The following is a 26,130-nucleotide window of genomic DNA, read 5'->3' as shown; positions in this document are numbered from 1 at the left end:
GTCATCTGTCACCCTCCCCCTCTCCCTTAGCCCCCCCCCCCGATCTCTCCATACCACCCACCTTCATATTACGATCCCCCGCCGATCCCTCCCCCTCCTCCTCACTAACGCGGGGTTTGTAAATTTTTTTCCTTCTCCCGTCCGTGAGTCTCGTAGTCCGCGATCATCATCGTTCCGGTGCAAAAAAAAAGGGCCGATGAGCCACGTGGAGGGGGGGAGATCGCCGAGGCGAGAGTGCACGTGGCTGTGGTTTCTAGTGGTTGCTAGTGAGAGGAGGAGGAGGGGTGGTGATCTACGGCAGGTATGTAAGTAGCAATGGGAAGGGGCGCGAAAGTATTGTGACTCGATAGCTTATTAGTTGATTGAGAGTAAGATAAGACTATACTAGACTAGACTAGATTTAAAACTGTGGGGTACGGGATTTATGATGGTAGTAGTAGTAAAGCTTTCCGTGCCGACTCGACATCTGTAGTATTCCCGCATACCAGACCCCCCCTCTCGTCGGTATCACGCACTTCGACGTCGAGTATGCGGGTCCCTGTTGCGGAGTCCAGTGCTGCACCCCCTGCGCATTCGATGATTAGGGCTATGGGGGCGAGTTCGTATAAGCGGCGGAGTTTGGCTTTGCTTTGCGGGGTGACGGGGGAGATGTAGATGCCGTGGCCCTTGACCAAGGCGTGTACGACATCAGGGACGAGGCCGCCGCTGTAGCGTAGTGTGTATTTTTGCTGGATGAAATGCGTGATCAGGCTCATGTACTTTGCATCTTCAGCTGCGGCGCGCAGGTTGGCGGGGGCGAAGTATCGCGTCTTCACATCGGAGGGAGACGCCAGCTGGACGTTTGCACGGATTACTTGGATGGAGCCAGAGGATGAGTATCCGACTTCGAAGCAGGCAGATGGGGAGTTGGGGAGGCGCAGGGCAACGATGGCGGTAGTGCGGGGACCAAGCACACCGAGGATTGCGGCAATTTGATGTGTGGATGGGGGGGAGTGCAGGGCTGAGGCGCCAGACCAGATGCCGAGGATAGTGCCTACGCTCCAGTTTGGGGCGATGATGGAGGAGCCGTCGAGGGGGTCAAAGGCTAGTGTGTATTGCTCTGTACTTCCTGTAGTACTGGGGTTTTCTGAGGAAGATCTTTCGATTGGGTCTTCTTCGCTGCTGGCGGTGACTATGCTAGGACAGGCTTTGATGGTTTGGCGGATGGCGTCCTCGGCGAGGACGTCGACGTTGAGTTGATCGTCGCCGAATGCGTTAGCGGTGCCGACTTGGGTTACGCTGGGTGATGTGCGTAGATGGCCGGCTATTGTGTGCACTGACTTTAAGAGGGATGGTAGGACAGAGTCGCGAAGTTGAGCGTGCGAGTCTGGGATAAGGTTTTGGAGGTGAGCCGCGAGGTCAGTGCCGGATGCCATGGCGGGTATTTTGTGCTCCGGATTAGTTTGAATTTTTGTGTTTGGACCAGGTGTGTTGTTGAATTGGATGTTATCGAGATATCGTTGATGCGTCACATGTAGAATGGTCGTGGAAAGTAAGAAATTCTCCGGCTAGTGCTATCGTATCCATGCTGTGACGTCGTAGTGGAGTTGAAGTCTGCAGGCCGAGTAGCTCCACTGCATCCCTGCTCAGTCCATGCCCTTTTGTGCATTTCCGTATATCTGCGACTTGAGTTCCTACAGTACTAAACAGAAATTCCTGACTTGACTAGCTTCAGACCAGCCAATGCATACGACGTTGGCCAAGATGCCGTGGCCTACCGTTGCTGTCCGAGGCGCGGGGTAGTCGTACGAACATATTTTTTCCCCGATTATGCCATTATGCGTCACAGGCTCAATATTATATAAATGATTCTTTGGATCTTGTTGTCTGAGGTCTAACCAAATCGTCGGACCACCTTTAATTATACTCTCGCTTCGCTCCAATCTGGAAACACGATGCCGCAAATACTCAAGATTGCCGCCGCGCAATCCCGTACCCTCTCTACAACTGCCGAAACACTCTCAGCCCTTGAAACTACTACCAAGCGCGCTGCATCTCAGGGAATAGACATACTTTTGTTCCCAGAAGCGTACTTGGGCGGATACCCTCGCACTTGCTCTTTCGGTGCTGCGGTCGGCGCACGCGCGCCCGAAGGTCGCGAGCAATTCTTGCATTATTTTCACGATTCTGTCGATCTAGGAGACACTCCAAGTGGTGCGGGTGAAGACTGGATTGACCGAAAGCTCGAGTTGCCAAAGGGAAAGGAGTATAGAGGGGATGGCACCAGAGAAGAGCTGGAGAGGATCGCCAAGGAAACGGGTGTATTCATCGTGACAGGACTGGTAGAGAAATCTGGAGGAACACTGTATTGTGGATCCGTTTTCGTAGACCCAAAGAGAGGGGTTTTGGGTAAAAGGCGGAAGGTGATGCCGACAGGCAGTGAACGCTTGGTATGGGGAATGGGCAGTGCGAGTACGTTGAGGGCAGTGACGACGGAGATCAAGGGCGTGAAGTTGTGCATGGGTTCGGCAATTTGCTGGGAAAACTACATGCCATTGCTGAGGCAGAGTCTGTACAGCCAAAATGTCAATCTTTGGTTTGCGCCGACAGCAGATGCACGCGATACTTGGGCTGCACTGATGCGGACCGTTGGGTGCGAGGGACGTTGCTTTGTTCTTAGTGCAAATCAGTGCGTCAAGAAGAAGCATCTTCCTGAATGGATAACAGGCGGGATGAAGAATGAAACAGCCCGCTCACCGAGCATCGCAAGCAGCAGTGGAGTCGGTAGAACAATATTGCAACAGAGTGGCTGTGCTGCGCGCCGGCGAAGTACCATTACGAGGACAGAAGACGGCCATGAGATCTGCTTGCCATTACCCAAGGGACAAGATGCAACGACCAACGGCGACTCATCAGCTATCGACTCCATCGAAGAAACTTCCAGCATCAAACTGCAGCCGTTCTCGCAACCCCGGTCATGGTCCGCAGACGGTGAGGAGTTCGTCTCTCGTGGCGGCTCGATGATCGTATCGCCTCTTGGTGAGGTGCTAGCTGGACCAATTTGGGAAAAGGAAGATGACCTCATTGTTACAGAAGTTGACTTTGAGGATTGTGAACGAGGAAGACTTGACTTTGACTCTGGGGGAAGCTACTCGCGCATGGATAGCTTCAAACTTAGCGTCGAGGGTCTTGACCTAAATCCGCCACCAATGTAAAAGTAGCGGGTATGTTTGTGAAAGATGTTATGAGAAGGTCGTTATCTGGCATCGTCTTCATGTGAACCGAGTGTAGCATAACTTTCACGATTTGTATCAATGTAACAGCTAGGTTATAATTACTCAATCTCTAGTATAGCACTTACTCGCAAAAGTGGGCAGCCCAGTCTTCGTATTAAATCTGACCTTTCACCCTCGACTTAAAACTCCAATATATCTATCACTTTCATCGAAAAGCGAATCTAGCACTGTGAAGGGACGCCAGTTCACGAGCTCGTCTGTGGTCACATGGTTAAAGCCACCTCCTTCAATTTGGCCGCATCCTCAAAATACGCTTCAAACTGTAAGAATCCCAACTTGAATACCCGGGAGGAGCCGATATTTCTATTTCCACGGGTTCATGAAGCATATCAGCCCTATCTGTACGACGCACGGAAAGAAGCATAGAGTCCAAGAAGCTTCTTTTCAATCTTGCCCTGCACTGCGCATTTCAAGGGAAGATCTAGAACTTCGTCCCGGTTCGGAGGCTAAACCGAAAATAAAATAAAATAAAACCAATCGTTTACAATGGCCCAGCGAAGTGAGATCTGATGAGGGGTCACGGAGGCTTCGGAGACACCTTGTCGTCCCAGTTCATGTCGTCCCGCGATCCGGGATATCCAAACTTTCGGTTAAACAACACCCCGCAGTCGGATATTCAGCCCCCGAAACTTTCTATAGGTCAGTCGAATTTCGTTGGTATCTAAGAACCCTTGTTGGCAAGAACTTTTAAACCCCTTTTTCCATAAAAGACACCACAATATATCAAGATACTCAAAACTAGATACTAACTCTAAGAGATATATTAGATATCTTTTAGAAGTAATATAGCTATAATTATATATAACTATAGAGTAATTAATTCTATATAAATCTAAGATAAATTCTTAAGAGTTTATCGTAATTTACTACGACTGATAAATTTTGTTTCGATCTACGAGATATCTTATATAATATCTTCTTGTTTCACTAGTGAGTAAAAGAGTTAAAAAATGAACTAGAAAATGAACTATAAGATAAGCCCGAATACGGGCTAGAATGTAAGCTTAGAAGATGAGCTAGTAAATGTTAGATATTAAAGGGCTGGTGGCGCGAGTAAATACCTATAACAGCAAAGATAGTTTAGCGGGCTGTATTCACTATAGACGAACATCTATTAATATAGGATAGTTATCGTTAGGTTTATATACACAGTGCTAAGTCAGATATGACTAAGAGGAGATGGGATGGGCCGGTGGGCACCAAAGAGGTCCGGAAGGGGTCAGAGGAGGCTAGGTTCTGACAGCCAAGAGCATATACTTATTCGACGGTTTTACCGCCTCCCCCAAGAACGCACAACGCGCACTTCATGTGCTTGATGTAAATTGTGCTTCCAGTGATTACATTGCTTGGATTGCACCGTGACTACACTGACTACTTTGATCTTCAAGCAGTCGAGGGCCAATGAAACAGAGTGGCACGGCGTTAGTGGAAGTTGGAAGCTCAAGTGAGGATGGTAAAGTACCGTGCTGGTTTTAGCTGACCAAAGTATGCCGCGCTTCTGATACACTGCTTATGCTGAGGGTAACACGTGTGATGCTGATATGAGCGGACTGTATGGGTTCGGCGCTTGAATGTCAACTACAGTCAACATGATCCCTGCGCAGCAGTGCTTCGCCAAGGCTAAGGATTTCGAATTTCGTGGACGAGATGCTACATGGTGCTGTTCATGTCCTTGAACTCGCCCTTCTCTCAGAGCTCCAAAAATGAGCAGAGAAAAGACAGCTGGATTGGCAAACATGTCACTCAATACGCTAGTTGCCCTGGTACACAGAGGAGCGGCTCTCGTTAACATTGATTTCTAGCATCGCAGGGGTATCAGGTGCGCAGAAGATATGCGCCATGTCCTCTTGCACTACGGAATCGGTAACTTGGTAAAAGATGATAATACGCTGGAAAACGGATTCCTACGGAACAAGGTGCCCCAGCCGGTTAATAAACTATGCTAACCCGTCTTGTGTAACCATCGCCCACGCCACATGATACTGTTGCATCGTCATAGTTGTCGCGCCAATCATTGTCTGCGCTGGACGCTGTTGAATCGCTTGGTCCAGCGGCGGGCCGTCATTCCTGTATGCATGCACGGCAAAGGCTCATCGTGACACGACGCGCGCGCCCGGGCGATTACCCCGGTGCGGAGAGATGAGATTGAGCATGGGGTTGCAGCTATCCCCGCCATTAATACCTTACTTCGCCGTCCAGGTAAGCTCTGCATAAGTAAGCTTGAGGGCCGCGCAATTTTGCTTGGTATATCTTGTCTTCCGCTCTTTGCTTGTTCAACCACCAGATTTTCCCATTGAATTGGTGGCGTCGCACCTCCACTTTACTAGTACACAAAGAAGGACAGTTGGAGAACACGCTCGCTGGTTGAGCAGATATGACAAAAACAGATGCAACCCCGGATTACGATAAGGAGGTTCATGTAGCGAAAATCTCAGAAGACCGACTCGAGCCTACAATGCTTGAAGCAGGTTCCAACAAAGATGATTCGAGGCCGAAATTACAGCCGCCGCCGCTGGTGGCTGCTATGAATCCCGAGGAGCGAGAGCTAGCCGAAAAGCGGTTGAGGAGGAAAATCGATACAAGGTTGATGCCCATGGCTATTCTGATGTACATCATGAGTAAGTGGAATTGACACGAAGTCGCAAGGCGATGTAATAATTAAGACGGTGACTAATCCTACCAGACTATCTTGATAGAAACAACATCGCTGCTGTACGTCTGGCCGGTCTCCAAGAAGAATTAAACCTATCTAGTGTACAGTATCAGGTACGACTGCACCTTGCAATTGCGTTCAAAGCTACGGAGAGTATACTTACCGTGTCCAGACCATCATCTCCATCCTTTTTGTCGGATACATCCTCATGCAAGTCCCCTCTAACCTATTCCTTAACAAGTTCGGAAAACCTGCACTCTACCTACCGGCTTGTATGGTTGTCTGGGGTATTATCTCTGGAGCTACAGCTGGATGTCAAAACTTTGGCGGCCTTATTGCGTGCCGTTTCTTTCTCGGAGTAGTCGAGGCAGCTTAGTGTAAGGTTTCCAAGAGCAAATTCGGCACAAGGACTACCAGCTGATTATGACAGGAGTGTTACTTGAATATGTTTCAAATTAGTTCTTAATATCTTTTAGCTTCCCCGGCTGCCTGTTTTATCTCAGCACATGGTACACAAGGAAAGAGCTTGGGTTCAGAACTGCAGTGTTGTACTCTGGGTCTCTGATATCAGGCGCCTTCGGTGGGCTGATCACAGCGGGCATCAAAGAAAACATGGATGGGACGCATGGATTGCGAGCGTGGCGCTGGGTGTTTATCATCGAGGTAATTCTAGCGAGAGAGTGGTTTGAAAAATGCTAATTGTTGCAGGGCGGTATCACGGTTGGCATTGCCCTTTTGGCGTTCTGGATACTGCCAAACTTCCCGCTCACAACGTCGTGGCTGACCGATGAAGAACGTCAGCTTGCTGTCTTTCGGCTAGAAGAAGACATCGGCGAAGAAGATTGGATATCTTCAGAGGCACAGACGTTTTTCCAGGGCCTCAAACTTGCTTTGGTCGATATCAAGACCTGGGTCTTCACCGTCATGCTCCTCTCTATTGTCTCGTCAGCATCGGTAACGAACTTCTTCCCAACTGTGGTGAAGACCCTCGGATACTCGAATACCGAAACACTGTTACTTACAGCACCGCCTTATCTCCTTGCGGTCATTACAACTTATTGCAATGCTTGGCATGCAGACCGTACAGGCGAACGCTTCCTCCACATCGTACTCCCACTCTGTGTTGGCGTATTCGCCTTTATCCTGGCAGCTGCTACTCACACAACAGCACCTCGATACGTTGCCATGATGCTTATGGTACCGGGTGTGTATACGGGCTACGTCGTTGCATTGGCCTGGATTTCCAACTCGTTGCCGCGCCCTCCTGCTAAGAGAGCGGCGGCGCTAGCATTCATCAACGCCGTCAGCAACTCGAGCTCGATTTATGCTAGTTACATGTATCCACAGCCAAAGAAGGGGCAGCCAAAATTGACCGTACCCTTGAGTGTAGATTGTGCGACGGCTGCGTTGGCGATTATCATGGCGGGCGTTATGCGCATCATTCTCGTACGACTCAACAAAAGGCTTGACCGAGGAGAACATGTTGAGGGCGCAATCAACAGCGTCCCACGTGCTGGGCAAGAGCGTGGATTCAGATTCCTGGTCTAGAATGACGATATCAACAGTTTGAAGGACAGCAGGGGCACATGAGATAGAGTTAGTAATATGCGTCAAGTGAATTATGTCCTCATGTTGCTTTTTTTGCCACCTCCTGACCTTGTCCCCGCCGGATCACGAGTCGCATGATGGTGAAGGTTATTATCCTCTCGGATTCCCACAAGTCAGTGTTCTTGCAATTCATATTGCATACTTTGTCGTGGTCTGGTTGCATGCAAGGCTTGTCCAGTCTGAGTGGGTGGTGACAACAGCGAAACTCGAAGCTTCTATAGCGTCATCGGCCCGGGCAAAGCTTAGCGCCATCACGAGTGTGGCCCAGCGCGTCGCGACTCATCACCTCTCACTCGTCCACAACCCTCCATCCCAGCAGCGCATCATTCATCGGGCTTCTATTCGCGCTTTCGTTCTAACATCGCTATCGGCCCGCCTCGATTGTAACATGCACTTTTGGCCGCCCAACAGCTATTGCGATAACAACCGACCAAGCCCTTTGCGATAGGTGTAGTTAGCGTGGGTTGTACACGACTGCAAGTGCCCTGTGCACACACGATGCGCTTTCACAAGACCATACGAATTACTACGTCAATTGTCTCACCACACCCTTGACCACTCATTCATCTGCCGTCTTCTCAGTAGCAGATACTGCTGCTGGCTTTTGGTCCCTATCGCTTATTTGGACATTTCAAAGGCAACCGCGCGTCGTCGGCTGACGCACTGCCATATCAACAACCCTCAACTCAAACTTGGACTTTAGCTGTCCCCACTATGGATTTCTCAAGTAGCGCTTTTCGGTCTGCCCCAACTTCCAAAGTCTCAGACGATGTCATGTCTCATGCAAACCTCGTCATGGCGTGTAGATGGGGGTGGACCAGTTCGCCAAGTGCAGAGAGCGGTGGCGCAAACTCACCCTTTGCCACCTCCACACAACCTTCCTCATCAGCCTCGACATTCAATAATGTACGGTCAAAACGATTTGCACCCTGTCAAGGCCGTCTCTACCATCAGCTCTTGTGTTCGCATCGCATCCGGACAGATTTAGTCGAAGACTGCGGTGCAAACTGCGTCGAACCTTACGGAAACACTGTAGAGGCTGCCTTCATCTGCCACGAGTGCATCCAAGCAGAAGCTACCAAGATTTGGGAGGAGCGACAAGCGCAGCACAACGCCTTGTACCCATCAATCGAGCAGATGTCACAGGAGCAGTACGATCAATGGTATGCCGAACATCGGCAGTTGGAGGCAGACTTCTCTCGCGACCAGCGAGTCTACGAGATGGAACTCAAAGCCAAGACGCGCCCAAGTAACATCTGCTCTGCCATGGAGGCCAGTAAAGAGGAAATGGAATTTGCCAATGAGCTCGATTCTCTATCATTATCCCTAATGACGTCCAATACCTCGACAGCTGACCCTGCACCGCTTCAGGTTCAGAACCGAACCCGGACGAGTTTAGCTACAGACCCGGAGGAGCAACTACATTGGGATTTGAATACTCTTGCTCTGGACCGCGGATCTTGTGGCATCGAGTACTCTGCTTCACAGCCAAACAATGGCGTGAAGTCACCTCGGCAACTCGATGCAGAGGAGCTATGGAGGAAGCCCCGAAATTGAGATTGAACAGCTGTTGTGACTTGGAGACTACTTGGCGTGTATAGCAATTGTCTTGTCGATTAGCGATAGCATGGTCTGGCGTATGAAATAGAAATTTGATAGCTTTTGATTATTTTCATGTAGCATGACTTGTATTCTGAAAATACTGCCATTAGATTTGTTCGTGAAATACACACTCAATTACAATGCTTGTAGTTCATCGCATGCTTTTGGGGTATACGTCCCTTTTCCCTCAAGAGCCTATATCTTACCTGCGCTGCTGAACTAGGATAATATGATGGCTACCGTGCTGCCAATAGCGACAGGTTTCTATGGAGTGGAGACGCATGCGGAGGGGCTCGGCCAAGCTTCTACCCCACATTCGAGCAGATTCATATGATGATCACCCAAGGGTCGAGCAACATATTGCTACGATGCGATTTCTAAAAATAATTGCAGATATTCATTTTACAAATTAACGAATCTCCATCAAATCATCTATCGGAGCCTTGGCGCAATGGTAGCGCGTTGGTTTTCGGCCTTGTCTGCCTGTCCACCAAAGGTTGAGGGTTCGAGCCCCTTGGGCTTCGGTTCTTTTTGTTCCGTTGACATGTCCATGCTTTTTGTATGTCTGAAGAAATTGTAGTAATAGCTGTTGGCTTACTAGTGTCTTTCTCTTTTTACTATAACGTTTCTCGTGTTTATATTTCCAGGTGAGCCCTATCCTGAAGTATATAGCGAAAATTCAGCCAAACCAGGGTAAAAGTCATTTTTCATCTTCATATGTTCATTTTATGAGCAAGGCTTAGATGATGTCATGATTGATTCGCATACTAAGGCCCAACGTCTTTCCCTAGAAAGCTGGGAAGATGTACCCCTGGGCTTGATATTGATGGTGTATAGAAGACGTCATATAACAGGTCGATCTAAAGCTTAATATTAGTCACCCGCAAGACGATATCCTTACTTACGTCCCCGAGGCTTTGCACAGGCATCTTGGTATTAGTAGCGGGAATAATGTATGCCAAAAAATAATAGACTATCTTGGGCTTGCGCCTGCTGCCTGACGTTAAAAGACACGGTGATCTGCATTTCGCAGTGCCGTATATCCGCATGTCCACCAACGATAAGGTGTGGCTCTGTTACGGTTTTGTCTGGCGAGACCTGTTATGCAGCCTAGAACCCAAATGACGAAATAGGATAAGGAGGAAAAGATTAGTGTCAGTCGAGAGTGCCTATGGACAAAGTCCTTTCTCCACAATGAAGTTTGGTACACTTGTAAATTTTATCTAAGAATATATTTTCGTTCGGCAGGCTGAGACATGTAAAGAATACCACAGGCAGGCTAAGGGAATTTGAAATTGAAAACTAGGATACACTATACACAGCGAATGCGTAGTAAGTAAGAGAAGAAGACGTAGAGTTATGTAAGTAAAAAAAAACTGGCGCCTTAGCGTTAGACCCGAATTCAGATCATCACGAAGCTTCTCAGATGTCTCATGCGCATAGGAAAATCCCCTTTGTAGTTTCTGTCGGTCTACAAAGACATGCACAAACCACATCATCCAAAAGATAACCAAAAGTTCTCACCCTCCCCCATCCCACCAATCCCTTAATTCCGCCTCCTCCCCATTTCCCCCATTCGATAGTAGATGTCAATAAACTTACCTCCCCCCAATTCCCTTTCCTAACCTTAACTACCAACCTCGTGCTCACCGCTCACGATGCAAAAGATCGCCAAGCCAAACACCGGAACCCTACGGCCCAAGCAATCATATTGAGATAAATAAGCTTAAATCCCATATGCATGTATACGTGGGGGGAAAAAGAAAAGAAAAATACAAGTTACGTCACTACTATCACTACTACTCGACATAAATATGTATGTATATATGTATGTTTGTATGTATGTGCTACCGACCCTTTGTGCTTTATCTTTCCCTTTCGCTTCCCTCCCCCCCCCCTGCACTTGTCCGCACGTATGCGTGAACAACACGTGCGCCGGGAAGAGGATCTTCCTCTCCCACCGCTCTGACCACAGGAAACCAATACGCGATTTAACCCACTTTTGCACCTCGTGAGTGATTGGAAACGGGAATTTCTGATAGTCAGGATCGTGGAAATATGGAGATTCCCGGGCGATCCCCGAGTACTAGTTAAGCGGACTGATAGAAGCCGGGTGTGGACGGGGTGTTTGTTTTTATTGAGGCGTTGGGCTGAACGCGAAATAGAGGGGGCTGGATGCTATACAGGGTAGGGATATCGTGGGGGGGAAGGGAGGGAGACGAAAGGAGAAGGGGGATAGCGCAAGTATACGTATGTGGAGCGTGAGTAAATCAGATGCGCAAGACGCGGGTACTTGGGAAACAAATAAAAAAAAAACCAAGATATATTAGGCGCGAAGATGCGACGTGACGAGATGTGATATACGTTTGTGCTTCATCGTATTCATATTATTTATACATACACACGAAATGATTATGCAGAGACTAAACTACTAAACAACGCCCCTAATGCAGGCCCTGAACTTTCCTCCCTATATCGCACCCCACATTCATCATCATACATTAGAAAACAAAAACGAAAGAAAAAAGGGTTCCTCAATCATAAACATCGTTATATATACATGACTCAGTCTTTTTTGATTACATGCTCCCTTTCCCCAGTCTCAACTTCGGGGGGAGCGGGTGGCGAAAACTCTAATAAAGTGAAATTCGCCATGTCCGATAAAACTCGGAAACAGATAGCCGCGCGGTACACGCCAAAACCCTGGTTTTAGGGTAACGTAAAACAAGGTTGACTGGGGGAATGGGGACGCAATGTGCAGCATTTTGTAAATATAGTTTGCTCTTTTCTGCAGCAGGACCTTGTTTTTACTCGGCACGGGGCGACGGCAACCGCTTGCCGTGACACACCAAGGCGGGGCATCGAGGGAGATGGCGTGGTGGTAGACTTTGAGGGCAGCCAATGTTTATCCAATTGGTTCTTCCTTTCTCTGAGGATGAGTATATGTCTGTTTTATTGATGGTTCCGTATGTATTCGTCCGTGACCAAGGAGCCAAGCAAGACCGAGCCCTGAGGCTGAAAGAGTGAAACACATCGATCTTGGTATCCCTGACGTCAGGCACCTTCGAGGCCGTTGCCTATATGTATGTACGTAGTGTAGTGCCTGCGAATAGCGGTGTTGCAGGATAGTATAACGGCAGCCTGTCAATATCCGGACCGCAAGCCGTCAAGTCGCACAATGCAAGCGTGGTGCGAAGAGTGTCTCGCATGCACGTGTCGGAAAATCCGCGGGGTAGTAAACCATATGCACTGGGCGTACTGATCGCCAAAGCTAATTGTCTGGACGTTGCCTAATGCGGCATTGTGGGGGAGCCTAGCTTCACCCCAATCTTCATGAGGCTCCGGGGAAGGTGGATGGATGCGCCTGTATCCGTTCAGTCTGTTGGCCTAGCAAAGCTTTATTCGAGCCGGTCGCGCAATAGCAACAAGTCTCGAAGTCTCGGTTCGAATCATCCGAACATGGAACCCGGCCTTGGGCGTGTATCGTCCTCAACAGGCGCAAGGATGACAGGGTCCGGGCGTATTACCAGCTCAACAAACTCGGGTATTTTGGGGAGCAGTGAGGTTGATCCCGTGGGGTCAGAGATCCCGTACTCTAGGTCGTTGTATGGAATGCGTATCATACGGGACGAGCGATGATTTGATTGCTGACTGCTCTTCAGAGTGGTGGATGTAGGCGGTGCTCCAGAACCAAGTCGCGAAAGGGGAAGCGTTACTTGTACTTGAATCAAGGCAATCTTCATCAGCGGTCTTAGTGTGGCTGTGCATCCGGCAATGATACAGGTTCCCGCTTCGATGGTACTCCACATACAGATGTGGACGGCTTGGTAGAAGTAGTCGCCATTTTTGAGTACGCCCTTGATGTATTTGAATCGTATGAGTGAGCATACCGCGCCGCTGTCAAACGTTAGCACTAAGTTGGGATATAATCTTATAGGATCATACAGTGTGGCTACTACTAAGATGACGCCGACTGAAATTTTGGCCCGTCGCTCCATTGGGGAATTCCAAAGCACCAGGACCGGCATGAAAAGGAAGGCAAGATCGGTGAGGGAATTGAATACAGCTAAAAAAAAAACCACCAACATTAGCTTCTTACAGGCCATGAGCCGGTTGGTGCTCGTCGTACCTTGCTGGTAGGCCATGAATATGTCGAGTTGAATAGGCGTACAGTCTCGAATCAGTTCCCGGATGAGATACTGATCCAGGTCGGGGCCACACCGAAGGAAGATGTAGAGATAGGTGGCGATTGATGATATGACGCTGAGGGTGACGAAGACATATATGACGGTCAAATGCCATCGCTTGACTACGATGCGGGCGAAGAAGATGGCAAGGGATATCTTGATGAGCATCATGGTCAAGACGTAGGAGGATTCAGAAATAGTTGCAATCTATAATGGTCAGCTAGGCAGAGGTAGAAGGGTGGCGGAGTGCGAGTACCTTCATCAGGTGGTTCAATTGATCAAAGTCGGCTATAACGGTACCGCCACCATGGTGGAAGATGTAAATGATTGTTCCACAGTATACAGTGAATATCGCCTGCCCATGTTAGGACAGAGAATGAGTGAATCGGGGGCAGTACCTACTCCTACCGATACCATGGCAGTATCGTCCCAGCCGAAGTTGGAAATGATGACAGTGCGAGTGTAGACTCGTAATAATATGAAGATCCATGAGAGGATGAGGAAGGCGATGAGGATCCGGTAGGTATGCACCATGAGGTGCGACACTTCTCCAGGAGCTGGCTCCACCATGATGCTGTGACTAGCAGTCTGAATAGAAACAAGATGGCACGTCGGAGGTGTTTGATCGCCAGGGCGCAAGAAAAAGAGATGCGTATCGAGGGAAGAGGCGAATATGCGGGACAATGCACGCCCGAAGCTAAGACGATTGACGGGACACGAACTGGCGCGACCCAAACAATAGCTGAAAACACTACATGTCACTTATAGATAGGGGAGAGAAGAGAGAGGGAGAGAGAGACGTATTGAAGAGGAAACGGTTCGCAGGCCAGACTGAGAAGGACAAGAGGCAGTGCAGAAAGTGCCGGGTTAGGTCTTTGATTAACAAAGTGCCGCGAAAAAGCAAGAAGCAACAGGGTTGGTGAAGCTCCTAAAGTCATGGGTTGAGGGGAGTGTATGCAGCGTGGACATGATTAGGCAAACTATGAGGATAGTTTATGCAGGGATGCATTCAGAAGACGACTAGGCGGCCCCAAGCTATCAGACCTCCACTACCCAGAAGCCCCGGATGGCGTCAAGGGGCTATGGACGACGCTGGCTGCTGGCTCGACAGATTACTCAGTAGCAGGCATGGGACGGAGGCAAGCCCAAAGCTTGGTGTGGTCTGATTTGTCGTGAAACAGCAGCTGGCCAGACCTACACCTAGGGATCGACGTGCCAGGTATTGTGTGGCTGAGGAAAAGTTCCCGCAGGCTGTGATTGGCAGCGCTAAAGCGCATCTCGATGAGGATATACTATACTAGTTAGCAACAACATGACAGCTGGTGTGGATTGGTAAGTGGGCGGGAGTCGACGGGAATGGTGGGCGTGGGAGGGTGGGAGCGGGAAGACGCGTCTCCGCCCGTCGTAGGCGTGTGCATGTGTGCCTGGCCGACGTGAGCCTGGGCCTCTGGTTCCTCCACCCACCCATGGACTAATAATCCGTCGTCTTTGCACCACGCTCAAGACACGCGCTCCACCACACAAGTCCATACGAAGCACAAAGAAACGGTGCGCGCTCGGTCCAGATTCCCGAGCCGCGGGTGGGTCCGCATCTGTCTTCCCTGCTGGCTTTGTTTGGAGCACGACAGCGCGTACGCACGACACCAGCATCTCTACATACCTATACGCTCGGCATTGATGGTAATGCAGCCTCGGCTTGCTTTTTCGGAAACAAATTGATGCACACACACACACACACAAATCCCTGAACCCTGCTGCTTGTGCAGCATCTGCCTGCTTCTCTATCCCCAATTGTGACGTCGACTTCACCTGTATACTACCAATTATGCCGCCTTCACGTCGCCACCGAGGCCAACCTCACCATTCAACCCCGCCGTCAGGGGCAGATGACACAGACAATGACATGGACCTCGGAGGTCGCCAAGGGCATATAACCGACGATGAGGGCGAAGCCGAGGCCGACGACCTAGTAGGCCTGGATGACCAAGACCACGCTGGTCACGAGGAAGACGAAAACGAAAACGAAGAGGAGGATGACGACGACGAGGACCTTGAAGACGAAGCACTTGCCTCGCCCTCCCAAGCAACCCCACTCCCCAATCTGGACCCACCACCGCCATATCTCCGTGAAATCAGCACTTTAGCCTCATGGACCGTCTCCTCTTCCAAGCCAGGCTGCTCCATAACCCAGCTCCGGCATGCAAACACAAACCTCTTCTGGCAATCCGACGGCCCCCAGCCCCATTACCTCAACATCCACTTCTTCAAGCTCGTCCGCATAGTCGGTCTCCGCCTCTACCTCGACTTCGAGCAAGATGAATCCTACACTCCCACACGCATCATCTTCCTCGCCGGCAGCGGCATGAACGACCTCCAAGAATGGGGCGAAATGCGACTCGAAAGCCCCCGAGGCTGGATCTGGGCCGATTTCTCCGGCGTCGGCGACGTAGACAGCGACGGCGACGACGATGACCAAGGTGACAACGACAATGACGACCAAGCCAACCCCCCTCCCACCACCACAAACCCCCAACGACACCACCACCATCTCCTCACAGACGCCGCAACCACAACCCCAGTCCCAACCCAAACCCCCCACCAACACCACCACAATCTCTCCTCCGACTCCGAAAACGCCGTCCCCTTCCCCCTCCAAACCCCCATCACCCATACCCCGCTCCCCACCACCTCCACCTCCTCCTTCTCCCAACCACCCATCTACATTTCTACCCCCACCTCCACCCCTTCCTTGCACTACCCCCGCGCCCCCTTCACATCCCTCACCCCCTCCCACCCCAGCTCCTCCTTCCCACGCCGCCAACCCCCTCCTCGCCGCCCGCGAGCCCCCAAAATGCCAACCCTACGGTGCCATCTCTTGCAAATCAAGATTCTGGAAAACCATCAGAATGGAAAAGATACGCATTTGCGTGGTTTACAGGTTTTTTCGAGGAATGATGAGGGTGAGGGTTTGGGAGGAGGAGGAGGCGCAGGGGAGAAGAAGGTTGGAAATGGCGCGGTGGTGACGGCGAGGAGTGATGGTGCGAAAGAAAAGGTAAGGAGGAGGAGGAAGGAGAGGGAGGAACGGGTCGAGTTGGGAGGCGGGGTTGGGGGCATGGGAGGGTATGCGGTCGATATACGATAGCTGGTGCATGTATGTGTGTAGTGTAGTGCAACTTTCATGTACTCTGTCTGATTCGTATGTTTTTTTTTAAAAAAAAAAAAGTGTAAAGGATAGGAAAGTAAGTAGGACTTTCATGTGTAGAGTGTAGTGATATCAAGTAGCACCGAGAGACCAATGTAAAAAAATAATTAAATCTTGCATTTAGATCATTTGGAACAAAAAAAGAGACAGGGGCCTAAGACCTATTTCCATTCCATCTTTCACGGACCTTGATTCTCTTTAAATACAAAAAAAAAGCCTAACCCTCCACAATTCGCCCCATTCCACCGATAGCAAACCAACCCGGCCCTATTTGTTAAAGAGGTTAAAAACAATGTTGTACGCCATGATTCTCCAAAACGCTTTTTTTTGCTCCTTCTTCTCCGTTACGCCCTTTGCAAAATATATGCCAGGGAAGGTTTAAGCCTGAAGAAGAAAAGTCTGGATCTCTCTCAACCAGGTCTAATACAGCGCTCAAAAGTCGGTACTACATGGCGAAAAAAAAACTCCGAGCCGAATGTTGGTAGCAGTAAGTGCGGCGTCAACCAAACTTTGGGATCCGCTAAACTCGAGATTACTTCTTCCCCTTTTTAGTTGGATGCATTTGCTTGTGACAGTGATGCAATTGTCCATCTAGAACAGCCCATCGCCCTTCTTCAATGTGTTGTTAATGTCCTTTGGCTCGGGCTCGGACTCGGGCTTTGCGACTTCGGCATCCGTTGGGCCGTTTTGATGGTTGCCGTTCATCTTTGCCTTCTCAGCCACATCCTCTTCGTTGTCTTCGTATGCTTGGTCGACCTTGTGGCCAGCCTGCTCGGCCTTGGCAACAACCTCCCTGGCAATTTCCTTTGCCTTTTGGGCAGAAGCCTCGGCACCCTCGTCAAGCTCATTTAGCTTCTCGCTGACCCTGCGGCTGACATTGTCCAGGAACTTCTGGTTAGCCGGGCTCATGCTACCTTGCCTCTCGTCCTTGACCTTGCCATTGACTGGTCGTCTTCCACGAACAGCATCCCTAGCAATGTTCACACCCGAGGAGATAGCATCTTCAGCTGACTTGTCCAGCGAGTCGAGTTCGCGCTCTACTCTGCGGCTAGCATCGCCAGCTGCGTCGGAAATGGTGCGGGGCTTCGAGCGCTTGGTGTTGGGAGACGAGCGGCGGAGGTAGGACTTGAAGAAGAATCGCATAAAGAGGAAGGTGAGAGGGGCGAGGTAGATCAGATTGACGTAGATGGCGAAAGCCTGGCCAGAAGTATCGACACAAGGAACAGTCTGGTACTCGGTGCGGTAGAAGGTCTTCTCGATAGTCTCGTGGGGGTGGAGCAAGTTGTGTACTGCGTTGTGCAGAGGAGTAGGCACTGCAGCGGCCACCTCTTGTAGTGGCTGTTGCTGGCGGACGGGGACGGGGTGGCCAGGGACGGGAATGTTCTCCGCAAGACCCTCATCACCAGCTGCGCGGTAGATGAGCTTCCTGAGGAAAGCGACGGCAACGCCGGTTACGGTGGGCAAGGCCTCGACAACAGACTCAGTGGCAGAGGCGACTGCAGAAGAGACTGTAGACGCGACCGCTTCGGGAGCAGCCTTCTGGGCAACCTTCTCAGCAACCTTGTATGCGACCGAGACGGGGACGGTGTAGGAAATGAAGAGGTGAACAGCGGCGAAGGCGGAACCGACGAGGAATTGGGTGATTTGCATCGTGGTAAGGGTTCGCTTGACGACATTGGGGACGCGAATGCCCAGGGCTGATACGGTGTAGTAGGTGTACTATAAGGGATTAGCAGTCGTCAATCTGAGCAAAGGGTAGATTCTTACCATCATAGCGTGGATTCCAGAGTTTACCAGAGCAAACATCCAAATGGGCGGGGACATGAAGCGCATACCAGCCCACATGGACAGCATGGCACCGGCGTGGTGGTACTTTTGGAGGGTGGTGCTTCGCTTGCCCTTTGCGAGGATAATGGCCGTGTCGAGAACCTCGTAGAACTTGGAGAGGTAGAACCACCAGCCCCAGAAAGCAAGCCCCTCATTCCAGATCCTGCCAACATCAGAGCTGTCGGGAAGACCGCTGGCTGCCAAGGCAATGTTTGGGTTGAGGCTGCTCCAAGAGTCGTTGGTGTTGTTGAAGGTGACGGCGTCGCCAAGTCCGCGGGGACCGTGGATCTTGCAGAGGGCGTCAATGGTGCCAACAACGGCGTTGGGTTCGCTGTAGTGGGGGAAGGAGCGCTTGAGGCAGCGGATCATGGCGACGCAAGTAATGGCCGAGTAGACGGCCAGGAAGACGTTGTGGAAGATGACGAAGGCGAAGAAGGGTCGGGTTTTGGCGATCCTCCACGGCTTGTTTCCATGCTGACGGTTGTACCAGTTGACGTAGGTGACGGTGACAAAATAGACAGAGGCAATGGTCAGCGGGACCTTGTAGGACAAGGCGCCTTGGTAGATGTCCTCGGGAATGGGGAATGGGTTTGCAAATGTCGCCTCGCCGGTCCACGGAGGTGGGATGGGTGAGGGCGCAGCGTCGGGAGGGAACTGGAAGACAGCCCTCGACGGCCAGTCGCCGGGGTGTAGAGAAGGACCTGCGCCAGACATGATGGCTCAGTGCGTGTATGCTTCAGCTAGGACGTCGCAGGGTGTGGTGGTGGTGGTCGGGTGTGGTGAAGGAGCGTCGAGGGAAGTTTTGTGCGGTTCGGTAAGGCCCAATTCCCGAGCCGTTGCGCTAAGCAGCGTCGTCTTGGACAGGCCTCGAGAGGTGGGGGGATAGCTGTCGTGGGTGCGAGGCCCGGGTAGCAGCGGAGGGAGAGTGAAACGGTGGCTGTTGGGTTCTTTGTTGTGTTGTTTTTATTACCATAACATACGCAATGGCCAATGTGGTTTGCGCAATTGACGGCTCCAGCGCACGAATCCGGGGCAGCGAAGACAAAATATACCGAGAGCAAGGCGCACAGATGGACTTCGGGGCGACCACGTATCTAGCAAAGGTGCATCGGACCGGAAGCTGGAAAGAGCAGGCAATGGACCTGGACGGGATTCTTGGTTTTGGTGAGGATTTTAGCGGCGACGCAACATTTTTGGGCGAATAACATCGCTATGACGTGCCGAGGCCCCAGGCCCCAGTCCCCCCTAGCCACAAGCAACAAAAGGCTCAAAGACTTGGCCTTGGGGTTTGCTGCCGCTGCCATGAGCCTCGCAAGCCTAACGCCATTAGGAAATCCAGGCCATGTTTCTGGGTGTGAGTGAATGCATATACGCTTCTCTTTCATTCGCCCTCACCACAGAAAACCCCATCCGGCCCACCGTGCGGTTCAATTGCCACAAGATCCAGATCGGGTCAACAAAAAAAGATGCAAAAAAATTCGGGCAGGGATTGTAGCGAACACGTCGAGGGTCCAGAGCCCAAGCCTAATAAAGCTGCGGAACAGAGCCGCTGGGCCGTAACTGGCAAGGCGACTTGGGGAACAGCTACAATCATACATGCACATGCGGGGAACATTGTAACAACAGCGGGCATTATCATACCGGCTACATATATACATGCACGTCTATCCAACAAGACCCAATCTGCCATCGCAGCTTCAAAACTTGGGCTTGCTGCTGAGCGGGATTGGTGGAGGCTCATTTGTACCACCACCACCACCACCACCACCACCGCCGCCGTCGCCGCTCAAATCCTTCTTCTTTGGCGGTGGTGGGGGAGGGGCCTTCTTTCCCAACCCTCCCTGGCTACTCGCTACCGGCGACTGTACTGCTGGTGCTGGCGGCGGCGGTGATGCACTTGATGACGCAAGATTATTAACCTTGGCTGCGATTCCGTACTTTTGGTTCAGCGAGTTGGCAGACTTCCACCCAGATGCAACCTGCTCGCCGTGTCGTTGTTGGAAATTGCTCGCTGTCGACGCTGCTCCTTTCAGATCAGAGGCAGACACCTTGGAAGGGTCATTGCGCAGGTTGCTTGCCGTACGCAGCGCGGCCTGCTTGTCCGCCCACGATGTACCCGTCGCAGGAGGCTCTGCTGGCGACTTTGGCCCCGACAATCTTGCAAACCTACTCTGCAGCTCGCTCATCTGCGATCCTTGATTGGTGGCAGATGTGTCCTGTGAACTGACGCTCAGGCCAGAGTTCTGCCGAGGCGGTACTGGTGGTGAGGGCTTCGCACGCGACGGTACGGGAGGAGACGGATTCGCCCGAGGTGGCACTGGAGGTGATGCCGTCCGACCAATGCCCAAGCCTGTAACGGCTACACCCGCCTGCCCAAGACGACCCAACGCAGCCTGATTCATGACCCCTTGTGCCGGTGTCCCTGGCTGTGTGGCCTCATTATATGTCGGTGGAGGAGGTGGCGTAAACTCGTCGGGATAAGAGTTCTGTCGCGGAGGCAGCCGGGGAGGGAGGCTAGGCTTCGGCTTGGGTGGGGGTGCTGGTGACGCTGCTGAAGCAGCACCCGGTCGGAAGGCTGGGGGTTTGGGTAGATGGGCGGTGCTCAATCCGGTCGTGTTGGATCTATACGGTCCTGGGGCCGGCTTGCTGGCTTCTTCTTCTTCTCGTCGCTGCGCCTCTTCCCTCTCCTGTAGCCTCTGTTTGGCCCCTGTAGCGGGAGCAGATGCCAATCCAGTGGGCGAGCGGGCGCTGGCTGCTGCTGCTGAAGAGCCAGCATTGTAGTCGAGGCGCTTTGGGGGTGGAGCAAACGAGGCTGGGTCTTTCAACGACGATAGAGGCGTGGATTGATGTCCACGGGCAGCTTCTGCGTGAAGATCCTTGCCCTGGGCCTTGCCAACCCAGCCTTTCTACACATCAGAAGCAAGTCAGAATATATGCCTGTCAGAGAAATGTGCCTTTGCATACCACTTGTCCAATCTTGGAATCGCTTTGCCCCCCTGCACTGCTCCCGCTGTTGGTGCGTTCTTTCTCTGGGTGCCAGCCACCCTTGGCTACACTCTTGAACTTGTCCATGCTGGCGGAGAGGATACGTCGAGTTAGGCGTGGTGAAGGTGTCCGCGGATAGCAGATGGATGCACGTGCGGCCGATGAGATCACCGGCGGCCAAGCGCTGCTCCAGCAACTGTCAGGCTGGGCCGCATCTCCGCATCACCCATCGCGACCCGATGCCACGTAGCAGCCGGACTCATGTTGGGATGCCAGAGACACAGCTTCTCGCCTCTGCCATTGTCCTTGTTCGCACTGTTGTTTTGATGCGAACATGTGACGCGCATCCTCGACACAAGCAGCAAGGTCATGGGAGAGGAGCGGGAACGGCCGCCGGATGAAAGAATATCCCGCTCCGCATTACACCTTGATATTGCTGCGGCTCCACCTGTGTTGATGGTGGCATCGTTGATTGCCCGAACGGGAATATACCTGTAACCACCAAGACAAGAAATGGGCCCATTACCACTCACTTACTCCTAGCATCACCCTGATAACACCTCGCAGCCAATCATGCTCGGCACCAAACGCCCCGCAGAGGCATCTCCGCACGGTCGAGTGTAGGCGTAGTGTGAGTGGTAGCATATGTAAAGCCGGATTGTTGGTACACCCGCATTTGCTTTTCCCGTGTCGATCAGGACACTCCCTCTTCCACCTGAAACAAACAAGCCCATCACACAAGACAAGAGGGGTACATGCGACCGATGGAGCACAACAACACACCATGTCCACACAACCCGGAGAATACGGTGTTTGCATCGACTAAGCTTTGCTAGATCGACGACTAGCCTCATCTCCAAGCCTAAAATACCCAATTCCGAGCCAGTGGGGTTACTTGTCTCCAACACACGCAGGTTGGGGCTATGGCTGGAACGGTCATCGCAGCCTGTAGCCAATAACGTCGAATACCTATTGCCGGCACACCGGACTTGGGGCTGGTTGGCCTGACGGCCTGCAGCATCGCACATGGCGCCAGATAACAGCAACATGCCTGCGCCTCTTCAGCTTGGGGTGTTGTTATGTGCTCTCCCTCCTGCTTCACCTCTCTGTTTTAGCTCGTCTATTCTTTGCAGTCAAGTACTCCGAGATTGTCAATCAGTCTGTTCAAGACTCAAACTTTCATAAAAGTTGCCATCTTATTTCGCGTCATCGATTCAAGAAACCAGGTCAGCCCTGGTATTCCTCTCGGCCCCGCATCTCCTGCTACTGGCCAGGACGCGGACAACCACCACCATAGCCCAGCCTCTAAATCGGCTGTACTTGAGTGATCAGGCATCTCACTGCACAGCCGTCGTCTGACTGGTCTTGATACCTGCCACCTACTGCAGTCCATCTGTCTGCCCCAAATCGCCTCGTCAGCAGATCACCTCAGCCGCAATGGCTCCCCAGCAAGACGGTTGGGAAAAAGAAGAACGAGGCCCGCCGCCATGGGTTCCCCAGGACGACTTTGACGTGACAATTGTCACGACGATAACTTCATATACAGAAGCGTCCGCGGAACAAAGTGAGCCTACATCCATGGCTTTTCAGACGCAATCTCTCTCAGACGACGACGACGATACTCAGACAAGACATCGTCCCAGCACCCGACCCGATGGATACCCTTCAACGCTGCCTTGGCCTCCATATGGATACGGAAGCCACACTGCCACGACGAACCCTTGGGAGATGTCTATTTCGACAACAGCAGCCCTTTCAGAAACACCGTATCCCGAGTTGGACTCGACTCTATTGTTGTCAATAACCAATGTTTTTCCAACGACAACTGGAGCACCATCGTCAACCATTAGCTCATATGGAGGTCGGCCCTCTGGATGGGAGTGGTCTCACGAGGGTCCCAGTAAGGCTCCAGTGTATGCTGCAGCAGCTATAGTGCCTGTCATAATCCTTGTGATTGTCGGAGCAGTAACTCTGGTGTGTCTGCGCAGGCGCAAGAAGCGCAGGGCAGAAGCTGCTGCGCGGGAAATCAAGTTGGAGCCAGAGTCGCCCACGATACGTCCTCACATGGCACCATTACCTGCGCCGATACCAGCAGTAGCTGTCTCACAACATTACACTGCGCCGCCAAACCACCTCCCGCCGACATCTACCTGGAATCAACCTCAGCCCATAATTATAGGTCCCATCGTATCCTCTTCCAACGGCGCCTACCTCACTGGCATGGATACCTCGGACATGGTTTCCATCACCTCCAACAACCGCTTGTCGGTCGACCCCTTCTCCGACAGCTACAGCTTGTCAGGCCCACCGCCGCCCTACCGACCCAGTAGCGTGCCTCCGCCGAGCTTCACGAGCAACTCTCGACACAGCAGCGTTCGTCTCCCTGCTAGCCCTGTGTGCCTGACGCGTTCGCCCTTTGATGATCCTGAGGATGGCATGTCGTTTATGGAGGATGGAGAGACTCAGGGTGACCGTTATGCTAGGGCATATACTACAAGGTGATGACAAGGATGGGGTGTGTGTGTTGGTGTGTTCTTTTGTGTATATATATTTATATTTGGCCTTCTGTCTGGGTTTTGTCCGGTTTTCATTGTGGAGGGAGTTATTTGGGTTGACTTGGCATGTGTATGGGTAGTTGGTACTGATTTTCTGCATCTTTAGCCAACATAATTCAATAGTTCATTCATATGATATTTTTCAAGATCATGGGAGTATTGTATGTGACCATTTCAACGCTCCACATATAATTCTTTGATCGCTATCGTGTTTTCCGGGAATTCGATGTAACCAGGAACACACAACTTCATTATTCTTGCTTTTTTCCTCGCCAAGTTCTACAAGGCAGATTCGCATAGTACCCAAATGCATACGTGTTGAGATGGGGTACGTGCACCACGACATCTATTTCCTGTTGAGGAAGTCATGAATCAACGAACCGCCACATCTGTCTATCGCACCTAGTAAACCTTCCCAAGAAATCCTGCTCCACTCCCTTATCTCCTAGTCCCAACCCAAATCACCCTCTCCCCAAACTCCTTTTTTTCTTTCCTAATCAGTAAAAAAGGACTATACCTTGGAATCCCCCATCTCGATATACTAGCAACACATGATACACAAGCCGGCACGGTTGTCCGCGCAACAAACTAGTATAGAGGCCATTCGATCGCGTCAACGGGACAAGGACCAATCGGTTTGCCGGAGCATTGCGGTTTACACGCGCTATTCTTGGCACTGACGTCAGGTACGGGATTGTGGAGTGGTGGGCTGGGAGCTGAGGGTGCCAATGTAATGATTATCATTGGAAACATAGAGAGGTTTTGTTTCCCGGTCGATTCGACATGTCATCTCTAACCACGTCTTTCTTGACGGGTGTTTGAATCCCCCGACTTGCATGCATGCTCACCGGGATCCCATATTGCAACCGCAGCTGGGAATAGCGGACACTATACTTACTAGCCAAACGAGTCACGCCAACAAAATGAGGAGCAAAAGAAAGAGAGACAGCAGCTGATAGTTCGCGACGGTACCTTGCATGCAAGGCGCAGCCGCTAGTATCTAAAACAGAACGCGGTACCGACCAGGTACAGTTACGTCCGTCCATCCACCCATCCATCCATCGAGCCGGACGATCCATCGTTCCACGGAGGCGAGCTCGATCTCCGGTTTCCCACCCACACACACGCAGCCTCCGGACAAAAGTTGGAATTGTGGAGGGAGGGAGGTAAGGAGGGAGGGGGGCTGGAAATTAACACACATGCCCACACAAAAATGTCAATGACGCTTCCACCACGTACATAGCATACGCTTGACTGCAAGCTAATCGGCGGGAGAGAGTGCCGGGGCCAAATCAGGATGCACCACTCTCAATCTGGTGATGCGGAGAAAGGAGTAAAAAGAGCGCAATGCAGTTGATGAGTGAGGCGATGAGTGGGGTTCTTTGCTCACCGGTAAGTAAGAAGGGAGTTTGTATCGGGGTAATACTGGGACAGATTTGCGCATAAGGATATGACGGCTAGATTCGTCGATGTGCTGCTTGGCGGGGGATTGGGAATGGCGCGGTGCATATTGCTGACACACACACACATATACACACACGGGGGCTTTTGCCTGTGCCAGCTGGCATTGTGTTAAACAAGAAGCGGACTTTCTTTTCGGGTATCTTTATCTGGGCTGTATTCTTCATTGCTTATTTCCGGGGTATTTTGATTGGGAAAATGCAAGCTTGATTCCTATTCGTAGGTATGGAAGGGAGGATCCAAGGCAAGGGAGAGACCATGACATTGGGGCGCATGAGTGGCTGGCGAAGGAGTGACTCTAGAGTGTAGAAGGCCCGGACTTGGCGCATGGGGGATGGCCTTGGTTAGGGCATAGTATCTAGGGCCTCGAGTCGTCTCGGGCCTTGTCACGTCTATGTTTAACCCATCACCTTGTTGCAGCACGCTGCCGTCACGGGCCAAGAAGCCATGGCGGAGCATGTCGTCTTCTCTCTCTCCCTCTTTCTCTCTCTGATTGTGTGGCCTTGTATACGAGGTTACTACTAGGGCATCCATGTGTATGTATAGTCATGTCTTTTTCCTGGGGCCCGGCCGTTCACCTTATTCGCTGCTAGGCTGGGCGCGGCGTCGGCGATGCAAGACGATTCCTCCACGGGCTCCCTCCCTGCCGTCACCACCCAATGATGCCAGCCTCGCCATGTCGTTATGGACGGCCCATGCGGCTCGGTACCTGAGCTAGACGACTGCTGCTAGGCCTCAGCAGAGACGGCGAGCCCGGCGTCCCTCAGCACCCGTG

General features: G+C 51.5%; 12 protein-coding genes across 12 annotated transcripts; 6 read left to right on the top strand and 6 right to left on the bottom strand.

Moving 5' to 3' along the window:
- Window positions 1-422: 422 nt before the first annotated feature.
- COCMIDRAFT_102936 (uncharacterized protein) lies at window positions 423-1,415 on the bottom strand (the record flags this gene model as incomplete). The annotated part of the gene is made up of 1 exon (XM_007692636.1): window positions 423-1,415. One exon carries the CDS (start codon window positions 1,413-1,415, stop codon window positions 423-425), a length of 993 nt encoding a protein of 330 aa, XP_007690826.1.
- A 519-nt stretch (window positions 1,416-1,934) lies between these two features.
- Window positions 1,935-3,194, top strand: COCMIDRAFT_102937 (uncharacterized protein; the record flags this gene model as incomplete). The annotated part of the gene is made up of 1 exon (XM_007692635.1): window positions 1,935-3,194. The coding sequence occupies one exon, from the start codon at window positions 1,935-1,937 to the stop codon at window positions 3,192-3,194; it is 1,260 nt and encodes a 419-aa protein (XP_007690825.1).
- A 249-nt stretch (window positions 3,195-3,443) lies between these two features.
- COCMIDRAFT_102948 (uncharacterized protein) lies at window positions 3,444-3,641 on the top strand (the record flags this gene model as incomplete). The annotated part of the gene is made up of 1 exon (XM_007692634.1): window positions 3,444-3,641. A coding segment is annotated over one exon (198 nt), but the record flags the coding sequence as incomplete, so codon positions are not given.
- Window positions 3,642-4,785: 1,144 nt separating this feature from the next.
- COCMIDRAFT_102939 (uncharacterized protein) lies at window positions 4,786-5,067 on the bottom strand (the record flags this gene model as incomplete). Its single annotated transcript, XM_007692633.1, has 1 exon — window positions 4,786-5,067. One exon carries the CDS (start codon window positions 5,065-5,067, stop codon window positions 4,786-4,788), a length of 282 nt encoding a protein of 93 aa, XP_007690823.1.
- Window positions 5,068-5,649: 582 nt separating this feature from the next.
- On the top strand, window positions 5,650-7,476 carry COCMIDRAFT_102880 (uncharacterized protein; the record flags this gene model as incomplete). The annotated part of the gene is made up of 5 exons (XM_007692632.1): window positions 5,650-5,893; window positions 5,959-6,041; window positions 6,101-6,303; window positions 6,405-6,591; window positions 6,637-7,476. 5 exons carry the CDS (start codon window positions 5,650-5,652, stop codon window positions 7,474-7,476), a joined length of 1,557 nt encoding a protein of 518 aa, XP_007690822.1.
- A 774-nt stretch (window positions 7,477-8,250) lies between these two features.
- COCMIDRAFT_28751 (uncharacterized protein) lies at window positions 8,251-9,093 on the top strand (the record flags this gene model as incomplete). Its single annotated transcript, XM_007692613.1, has 1 exon — window positions 8,251-9,093. The coding sequence occupies one exon, from the start codon at window positions 8,251-8,253 to the stop codon at window positions 9,091-9,093; it is 843 nt and encodes a 280-aa protein (XP_007690803.1).
- Window positions 9,094-12,282: 3,189 nt separating this feature from the next.
- On the bottom strand, window positions 12,283-12,486 carry COCMIDRAFT_102875 (uncharacterized protein; the record flags this gene model as incomplete). The annotated part of the gene is made up of 1 exon (XM_007692631.1): window positions 12,283-12,486. A coding segment is annotated over one exon (204 nt), but the record flags the coding sequence as incomplete, so codon positions are not given.
- Window positions 12,487-12,587: 101 nt separating this feature from the next.
- Window positions 12,588-13,895, bottom strand: COCMIDRAFT_39306 (uncharacterized protein; the record flags this gene model as incomplete). The annotated part of the gene is made up of 5 exons (XM_007692617.1): window positions 12,588-13,035; window positions 13,084-13,204; window positions 13,268-13,532; window positions 13,582-13,680; window positions 13,728-13,895. The coding sequence occupies 5 exons, from the start codon at window positions 13,893-13,895 to the stop codon at window positions 12,588-12,590; spliced, it is 1,101 nt and encodes a 366-aa protein (XP_007690807.1).
- Window positions 13,896-15,447: 1,552 nt separating this feature from the next.
- Window positions 15,448-16,269, top strand: COCMIDRAFT_74378 (uncharacterized protein; the record flags this gene model as incomplete). The annotated part of the gene is made up of 2 exons (XM_007692630.1): window positions 15,448-15,802; window positions 16,169-16,269. Coding segments are annotated over 2 exons (456 nt in total), but the record flags the coding sequence as incomplete, so codon positions are not given.
- An 849-nt stretch (window positions 16,270-17,118) lies between these two features.
- On the bottom strand, window positions 17,119-19,068 carry COCMIDRAFT_102905 (uncharacterized protein; the record flags this gene model as incomplete). Its single annotated transcript, XM_007692629.1, has 2 exons — window positions 17,119-18,246; window positions 18,295-19,068. 2 exons carry the CDS (start codon window positions 19,066-19,068, stop codon window positions 17,119-17,121), a joined length of 1,902 nt encoding a protein of 633 aa, XP_007690819.1.
- A 983-nt stretch (window positions 19,069-20,051) lies between these two features.
- COCMIDRAFT_102935 (uncharacterized protein) lies at window positions 20,052-21,426 on the bottom strand (the record flags this gene model as incomplete). Its single annotated transcript, XM_007692628.1, has 2 exons — window positions 20,052-21,260; window positions 21,319-21,426. 2 exons carry the CDS (start codon window positions 21,424-21,426, stop codon window positions 20,052-20,054), a joined length of 1,317 nt encoding a protein of 438 aa, XP_007690818.1.
- A 1,350-nt stretch (window positions 21,427-22,776) lies between these two features.
- On the top strand, window positions 22,777-23,841 carry COCMIDRAFT_28746 (uncharacterized protein; the record flags this gene model as incomplete). The annotated part of the gene is made up of 1 exon (XM_007692612.1): window positions 22,777-23,841. The coding sequence occupies one exon, from the start codon at window positions 22,777-22,779 to the stop codon at window positions 23,839-23,841; it is 1,065 nt and encodes a 354-aa protein (XP_007690802.1).
- Between the last annotated feature and the right edge of the window lie 2,289 nt (window positions 23,842-26,130).

Source organism: Bipolaris oryzae (assembly GCF_000523455.1).
Source record: "Bipolaris oryzae ATCC 44560 unplaced genomic scaffold scaffold_135, whole genome shotgun sequence".
Classification (NCBI taxonomy): domain Eukaryota; kingdom Fungi; phylum Ascomycota; class Dothideomycetes; order Pleosporales; family Pleosporaceae; genus Bipolaris; species Bipolaris oryzae.
The sequence above is the reverse complement of the archived record's forward strand: the minus strand, read 5'-3'. Positions and strand labels throughout refer to the sequence as shown.